Source organism: Notamacropus eugenii, chromosome 1 (assembly GCF_028372415.1).
Source record: "Notamacropus eugenii isolate mMacEug1 chromosome 1, mMacEug1.pri_v2, whole genome shotgun sequence".
NCBI lineage: Eukaryota > Metazoa > Chordata > Mammalia > Diprotodontia > Macropodidae > Notamacropus > Notamacropus eugenii.
In genome coordinates this window covers 218124857-218133544 of record NC_092872.1, presented here as the reverse complement: position 1 = coordinate 218133544, position 8688 = coordinate 218124857, and the positions used below count along the sequence as shown (strand labels likewise).

The following is an 8688-nucleotide window of genomic DNA, read 5'->3' as shown; positions in this document are numbered from 1 at the left end:
TTTCCTTGTATCCTTAGCGCTTAGCACATAGTAATCACTTAATAGGGGCAGCTAGGTAGATAGCAAACTGGACCTAGAGTCAGAAAGACTCCTCTTCCTGAGTTCAAATCTGACCTGAGACACTTACCAGCTGTGTGACCCTGGGCAAGTCACTAAACTTTGCTTCAATTACCGCATCTGTAAAATGAACTCGAGAAGGAAATGGCAAACCACTTCAGTATCTTTGCCAAGAAAACCCCAAATAGGGTCATGAAGAGTCAAACACAACTGAAAATAACTAAACAATAATAAAAGCAAAAATAGTAACAATAACAGAGCCTCTCTGTGAATTATAAAAGGATGTAGTAACAATGATACTTTACACTTGAATCACCATTCCAGTTTCCAAAGTATTTTCATATGCATTTTGTCACTTGATTCCCACAACCTTGTGATACAAAGAATCATGATGTTCCCTTCACAAAGGAGAAAAACCAGACTTAAGAGTAATAGAAACATAGACTCTGAACTCCTAAGGCAACTTTCCCCCCTCTGCATCACTGTCTCCTGGCAAAGAATGCCCGGTAACATTGCTACAATCTGTGGTGTCATTCCTCCATTTTCCTTTCATCCCCCTTCTGAATTGCCATCTGGAATGACTCAAAGAGTAGACTTTTATTACTGACAGCTGCAGCTATCAGCTACCATATCTTTATACTGTTTGAGGACTACATTGTTAAAATCATCATAATACAAGAGATTGATGGAATTTAGTTTTCTAGGGACACAAGAGGGCCTAGAGACATTTGGGTCTAACTTCAAGCGAACAACAAAGGACAAGAAGCATGCATGATTGGAGGCCTCTGCCCCATGGCCCAAGGGAAATAAACATTTTCCCCTGCAGTAGTTGGCTTGATATCCTTTCGGGGAAATGATCCATTTTGACCACCCTATTTTCTCAAAGTCAACATAGAGAGGAGCCTTATGGCAGCCCTTTGGAATGAATTCATTCTTAGCTGTGCTTCTGGGCTTCCGGATGTCATGGCTAACGTTGAGGTTAGACGGTGGCTCAGGAAGACCAAAAGAGTCCAAAAAGCTAGAATTCATCTCTCCATCAGACCGAAACACTGCCAAAAAGACCACAAGGAATTACTTAACCTCTTGAAACTGAAGAGGTGACAGATAGGGTGATACCATAGTCCTTACCACATGTATTTTCTTATTTCTCATGGACTGCCCCCATTTTTCTGGACTCAGTTTTAGACTTGACACCTCCATCCTAAAACTCCTAGTCTATTTCTACTCCCTTCACTCCATCCCAAAAGTCCTAGTCCATTTCCACTACCTCACTGCATCTGTCTCTCTGAAGATTCCTTGGAAAATAGGGTTAGTTTTGGAAACTCACAATGAGGACATGTTGGAAAAGAAGAAATTGGTTTGTCACTCTGTCTTCTCTAGTCATTGTTCAGACTGTCTGTTTCTTCAGAATGTTTGACTAGAGGGCAAGGTAGGGCAAGGGTTCTTAACCTGGGATCTGTGAACTTGTTTTATTAATATTTGGATGACTGTATTTCAATATTATTGGCTTGCTTTGTAATTCTATGTATTTTATTTTATTAATTTCAAAATATTGTTCTGAGAAAAAGTTGATAGGCTTCATCAGAACTACAAAAGAGGTCCATGACACTAAAAAGGTTAAAAACTCCTGATCTAGAGTAGTCTTCTTTTTTCTTCTCATTAGAGTCTTATGTACCTTCTCAAGACATGACACATGGTGCCTTGCCCAATAAAGAAACATTTCCATTTCTGGCAAAGTATTCTCATGAGAATTGAATCATGTGAAAACTAAGGTTTGTGCCAGTGTTAACTCAGTCAAGAATTCTGCATCAAATGTAACTTGTTATTTAGATAAACCAATCAATCAATAAGCATTGTTAAGTGCCTACTGTCCATGAGTATGCTAGCAGGCCTTGGAGATTCCAACATAAAGGGTGTAACCATATCCATTCTTAAAGAGTTTATATATTAACAAAGCCTTAGAGGTTGTTACAGGAGTTTACAAAATGTTTTTATGAAGTGAGTATTACTTTTTACTCCTTAGCTACAGTGCTGCTGTTGACCCAACATCAAATGGTCAGGAACTTTTTGAGTTATTTTCCCACAAGTATGAATGGTTTGGTGATCTTCCCTCCATACACCCTTGCTCAGATTCTCTTGTAGTCAATGACACATATTTTTGAAATGGCTAGCTAAGGATTAGATTGTGGGCTTTGGCTCTGAGGCACAGCAAAGTTAATTGGCCCACATAAGAATCTAGCTCCTGAGGTTGGCTCATAGCTGTCCAACAGGATGGACTCCTAGCTAACTTGGCATACCTACTATAAGATGCTATTGGCATTCTAGTTCTCCCATTTAGGTTTCTTAGTCTCTTTCCCACAGCCAGCTTCCTCAACTTTTCCAACTAAAGTTTCTCTAATACCTCCATTAAGGGTGAGCAAGAAGACTGTTGGTTTTCCATCCCATGGATGGTTCAACATGGCAAGACAACACTCCTGGCACTAGAATGGTCTGGAGACTAGTATTGCTGACTGACTGAAGATGGTATGTGGATTTCAGGAATACTTGGTGGACCCAAATGGCAAATGACAAAAGCCTTCACCCCTGAGAGTCAACCAAAAGACCTCCCTCAAAGGAATTCTTACTCATTGGTAGTGCCATGTATCCATTTCTGATAGGTCCAGGGTCTTCATTTTGGGTGAAGACGATAAGCAAGGAATTCCTGTTCTCATTATGTTTCCACTTCCGGTCTGTTCTATGATAGTTATAATTCAAGGGCAATCCAACGTTCTTCGTAGTGAGTACCAAAAAGCTGCGGTCAGACAAGTTTCCATGAACCCAGTCATTTACCTAATGACAACACATATGCAGGACATAAGTATGAGAGGCATAGTTGGTGAAGTAATCAGAGCTAGGAAGACCTGAGTTCAGGTCCTGCCTCTGACCTATGTGTGAACAGAGACAATCTCTCAGTATACCAAGTAACTTTCCAAGATTACAAGTGACTTGCATTCCTCCATCAGTGGAAGGAGATTGTGTACCAGAAGTTCTCCCATGCTGATGAAATCAAAGGTCTACCACCACCACCGCCACCACCAAAAAAAACAAAAATTAAACCCACAAAGCTATTCAGAACATACTCCCTGCTGCTCCATCATTCAGTGCTGTTTTTCCCTTGAAATTCTGGCATTCTTGCTCCATTGTGTTAGGAGACATTTATTTCTGAGCTCCTCGCTGTCATTTAAAAGTTCATTCTTTTTCCCCTTACCGTCTGAGTGACATCAAACACCAACCAGCCTTCCGACCTCAGAGACAGATTCCTCGATTTAAGAAGACTACCTCGCTCGGCCTCTGGATTGGAACCTAAAAGCTCATGGACTTCCACCTGGAAACACCAAAAATGAATCAATAACTACATAGTAATTATCACTGCTCTGTACTCACAAATGACATGCATGTGTACACACACACACACACACACACACACACACACACAGAAATACCACATAAGCTCAGAGATTCTTGCTAGAATTTTGAATTAAAGTAGTCTTGTCCTTCTAGGACTTTACCCTGTCACAACCCCAAGATACCAAGAAATCATCTAATTGGTTTGAAGCACCTTGTTTGAAACATAGAATTGCCCTCCCCTTTAGTAAGCTATCGCTTCTCTCTCCTTCTTCCCTCTCCCCACTCACTATCCCATCTCTTCTATAATTAGTCACTTAAATCCTGACTAACCCCACTCGAATACTTGTCTCCCAGCTCCAAACTCTCTTCAGATGGCACTTAGCCCCCATCTTTCTGGGGGTTTTTTGAGGCAATCAGGGTTATGTGACTTGTCCAGGGTCACACAGCGAATAAGTATCAAATGTCTGTAGTTGGATTTGAACTCAGGTCCTCCTGACTCCAGGGCCAGTGCTCTGTTCACTGTGCCACCTAACTCCCCCTCATCCACCTTTTTCTAATGCCCTCAGTAACAACACACTGAACAAGTCAGAGCAGGAATGTCCAATGGAATACCACACATGCCTCTTTCTTAAATTTTTTCATACTATCAAGCTCCAAAAAGAGGAAGCAGAATATAGAAGGCTGGCCATGGTGTCAGGAATACCAGTGTTCAAAGCCTGTGTCAGACACATACTGGCTTTGTGACCATGGACAAGACTTAATCTCAGTAATCTAGGAAATTTGTTAAGACTTTAAGTCAGAAATGAATTATTGTTCTGTACCAGTGGAGTTTCTATATTGATTAAATTCAATTGCCCCTCCTGACTCCCTTCCCAGAATCCCTTTTCCCAATTGTGTTCAGTGTTGTTGTGACCAGTATATACCAATATATATCTACTTGCCTTTAGACTATAGATTCACATGAGCATTTGACATAATTGCATTTTTATCAGATCAAAAAATTAGTTTTATCTCTATGATTTGGGGTTTGCTAGTAATGTTTTCTGATTGGCTTAAATGAGGCTAACAATTTCAAACATTCATAACCATCAATGATCACATCACACATCTGGTAGCATGACATAATGGAGAGAAGGTTGGATTTGGAATCTGAGAACCTGGCTCCTCTATCACTCCTCCTCACTCGTGTGAATTTAAGCAGTGGCTTGACCCCCAGGGGCTCAGTTTCTTCATCTGTAAAATCAGTCCATGTTTGACTAGATGACCTCTAAAGACCTTTCCAATTCTAGAGGTAATCTTAGCTTTCCATGACAAAGATACTCATACTTACTCTACTATAATGAACAGCTCTGTCTTCACTCAGGAGCTTTTGTGATTGTCTGAATTTAAATACATGGAGTTCAGCTCTTAATATCTTCTCATGTTTGCCAACAGAAGAGAGGTTGAAGAAAAAATGAGAATGATTGATGTGTACTGCAAAAGATTAGTGAAGGGAAGCAACATTAATGAGTATTCCCATGAACAGTGATCAATGTGATTATGGAATTCCCAGCAACCTTTGATGGGCCAAGGGGCATCATGTCAGTGAATGTCAGAACTCAAGTGCAGGAAAAAGGGAAATATACAGGCAACCAGGTTCAAAGAACAGATATGGGGAAGCAATGGTAGATTATCAACAGAAACAGAATGACACAGTTAAATGGAAGAACAGAAAAAGAAGGAGATTGATTTTGAGTTCCCTGGAGATATCCATTACCCCTGAGATTTTACTTATTATTTACTTGTCAGATACTCAAAATCTCTATTTTCCTCAAGCCTCCCACACATCTCCTCCCCTCTCAGCTGAGAACCTTTAACCTTATTTAAAAAATGAAGGATCCTAATCAAGAGCACCTTCTTCATTTTTCTTCATCTCAAAACCCCTTGACATCCTCTACTCTCTCCTCCTTTCCCCCAGTTTCTGATAGTGAGGTGGCACTTTTGAGAGGCCAATCCCTTCTACATGTGCCCTTAAATCCTTTCCATCAAACATGCTCCAGAAAACCTGTCTCTCAGTTGGCCCCATCCTCTCCAAAATGTTCATCTTCTCCCTATCTGATTCCTACTACCATTCAATGTCTACCTTATCCTTTATAAAATTTGTCACTTGATCCTATCATTATCTAAAGTGATTGTCCTCTATCTCTCCTCCCTTTCTCATTTCCCAGCTATCCTTCCAAATGGACACACAAATACACCCATCTCACAATCACTTTGTGTCTTGTTTCTACACCTAAATAGCTCAGGACACAGAGGATGGGACTTGGAATCAGGCCTAAATTCCAATCCATTCTCAGACACTTTGTAGCTTTGTAGCCCTAAGCACCTCACTCTAACCCTGGTCAGCCTCCCTAGGTTTTCCCAACTAAAAAATGTGTGAAACAATAGTACTTACCTTCCAGTGTTGTTGAGAGAATCAAATGAGATGTTTGTAAAGTGCTTAGCACTTTGCTGTTGGGTCTCTTGGTCATTTTCATGACCTCACAGACCATAGCACACCAATACTATCCATGGGGTTTTCTTGGCAAAGATTCTAGAATGGTTTGCCATTTCCTTCTCCAGTGGATTAAGGCAAACAGAGATTAAGTGGATTTGTCCAAGGTCACACAGCTAGTGAGTCAAGCAATATCACTTAATAAATGCTTGTTTCTTTCTTTCTGTCATTTCTTTCCTTCTTGCTTTTCTTCCACCCTCTTTCTTTCCTCCACTCTTCCCTCCTCCTTTCTTTCTTTTTCTTTCCTTCCTTCCTTCCTTCCCCCTCTTCAAGGTTTTCTATAATTAATAGTCTTAAAATAAATACAGTACCAGACTCAACTCCCAGGACATTCAAGGTAAAAATTCCAATACCACTAACTCCCTCCACTCATCCACCCCCCAAAAAAGTATCTGCCAAAAAATGTTGGGGGTTTTATTTGAAGTCAAAAGATCTGGGTTTTAACCCTGATTCTTCTACTTATCTTCATGACTTTGGGTAAGCCATTGAACTAGTAGGAGCCACAGTTTCCTAATCTGTATAATGAGAGACTTTAAATGAATGGTTGTAAGATCTATGAGAGAGACAGAAAGAGGGAGAGAGACAGAGACACAGGAAGGAGACAGAGACAGAGAAATAGAGAGAGATAGAGAGAGGGGGAGAGAAAGAGAGACAGAGACAGACAGAGACACAGATAGAAACACAGAGACAGAGCAGATACTATATTAAAATCCTACTTCTTTCAAGTTCCATTCCTGATTCTTTGTCAGAAATTATTTTTTCTATCTCAAGCAAAAAAAGATCGGATCTCTTAACACCATTTCCCCTGTCCTTTCTGTTCTGCCCATCTACAAGGATTTAAAATCAAGGTAGAGGGTGGGGAGAAGGGAAAGAGGAGAAAATTGGGAATTCAAAATCTTGTAGAAATGAATATTGTAAACTGAAAATAAATAAATTGTGTATTTAAAAAATAGAAAAATCTTTGGGATACAGAAAAAATTTTTAATAAAATCAAGGTAGAATTGAAAATATAACTTAAGTTAGAATTCTTTGCTTACATAATCTCAGTTGTTTTTCTTTTTTTGGAGGGGGAAGGCAAGGCAATTGGGGTTAAGTGACTTACCCAAGGTCACAGCTAGTAAGTGTCAAGTGTCTGAGTCCAAATTTGAACTCAGGTCCTCCTGACTTGAGGGCTGGTGCTCCATTCACTGTGCCACCTAACTGCCCATATGATTATATACTCTAACAACAATAACTAGCATTTATACAGTGTTTTAAGGTTTGCAAAGTGCTTTATAAATATTATATCATTTTATTCTCACAACAGTTTTGGGAGAGTGGTCCTGTTCTTACTACCATTTTACAGATGAGAAGGTTGGGTGGTTTGCCCAAAATCACATAGCTAATAAATGTTTGAGACTTAATTGTGAACTGATGTCTTCCTGCTTTCAGGTCCAGAGTTTTAACCCAATGAGCCATCCATCTAGTTTGCCTAGCAAGATCCTAGGTCCTTTTAAATGAGCAGAGGAGAAAGGGCTAGGAAAATGTGAAGCCTAATTCCAGTTAATTGCCCCAGTCCTAAACCAGATTGTGCAGACTTACCCTTTTCTTCAAAACTTCTCACCATGTTTCCTATCAGGACACCTGGAGCCTTGCTGATGCCGCTGGGATGGGCCACCCGACGGAATAAGTTAGTCATGAATGTGGGTGGTCTCCGGGGGACCCCAGATTTGTGGTCCAATTCCTCCATAGTAAAGAGGTGCTCCATCTCGTCAATTAACATTTTCAGCTTCCAGTTCCTGGGTAGTGTAGAGAGGATCCCTGAGCAGCAAAGAAGCAGCAGCAGGCTCTTCCAAAGCAGGGCTATTGCCATTGCACCTGGTGAGCTGAGCCCACATAGAGGAGCTAAGCTGGAGAAAGCCAAGGAGGTCTGGATCTTCAGTGCCTAAGTAAGGCCAGTAGGGTTTTATTAAGTCCCAAGAGCTCCAGGGCAAGGAGTGGATGTTTGTGGATGTTTAATACTTTGTATCAGTCGTTTCCTATTAGGATTCGGACCAGAAGGGCCAGATTAGATTCCTACCAGATAAGGGACCTGAAGGAACTCAGCTAACTAATTATAATCATAGAGGCAGGCCCTAGGGAGACATATCTGCGTGACAAAAGACCAAAGTAAAGAATTCCTGGTTCCAGCAAAGGGAGGGGAGAATGGACTTTCATCTTTCATTTCCTGGACCAAGATGCTCTAGGGAAAGATGGTGCTCCACTATCTGAGGGCCAGAACCCCAAGACACTGTCTTGGATCCCCAGAGGAAGTTGGAAAAGGAGAGCTCCAGCAACTAAAAGTGGCTAAGGTCACAGTTAATGGCAAAAGGCAGATGGGATGGAATCCAGCTCATTGTTTTAGCCAGAAAAGACAAAAATAAATACCTATTGGTTCATATATGGACAGCAGTGGTCTAGTGGAAAGGGCTTAATTTAGAGTCAGAGAGCCCATATTTGAACTCCTGCTCTACCACCAGTCACTTGTCACTTGTGTGACTTGGGGTATATAGTCTAAACTCTCTGGGTCTCAGTTTGTAGGCCAGTTTCTTCTTCTACAAAATGAGAGAGTTGGAGGAGATGACCTTCACGGTCCCTTCCAGCTCTACATCAATGGTGCTGGATGATCCCAGTTCAATGAACTTCCAATTACTGAGATAATTCAGGTATTGGGTCAAGTCCAGCTGCTTCCA

At 40.9% G+C, this 8688-nt stretch overlaps 1 protein-coding gene across 1 annotated transcript; it reads right to left on the bottom strand.

The window, feature by feature from the left end:
* Positions 1 to 657: 657 nt before the first annotated feature.
* On the bottom strand, positions 658 to 7829 carry LOC140524603 (protein DVR-1-like). The gene is made up of 5 exons (XM_072639227.1): positions 7559 to 7829; positions 4775 to 4917; positions 3305 to 3421; positions 2682 to 2886; positions 658 to 1106 (listed from the first exon to the last, which is right to left on the bottom strand). The coding sequence occupies exons 1-5, from the start codon at positions 7827 to 7829 to the stop codon at positions 658 to 660; spliced, it is 1185 nt and encodes a 394-aa protein (XP_072495328.1).
* Between the last annotated feature and the right edge of the window lie 859 nt (positions 7830 to 8688).

Coding starts and splice junctions, on each gene's coding strand:
- LOC140524603 (XM_072639227.1), bottom strand. CDS start 7,829: ATGGCAATAGCCCTGCTTTGGAAGAGCCTGCTGCTGCTTCTTTGCTGC. Junction 4,918..7,558: donor GAGAAGTTTTGAAGAAAAGG/GTAAGTCTGCAC, acceptor AATCTTTTGCAG/TACACATCAATCATTCTCAT. Junction 2,887..3,304: donor TGTTTGATGTCACTCAGACG/GTAAGGGGAAAA, acceptor TGTTGTCATTAG/GTAAATGACTGGGTTCATGG.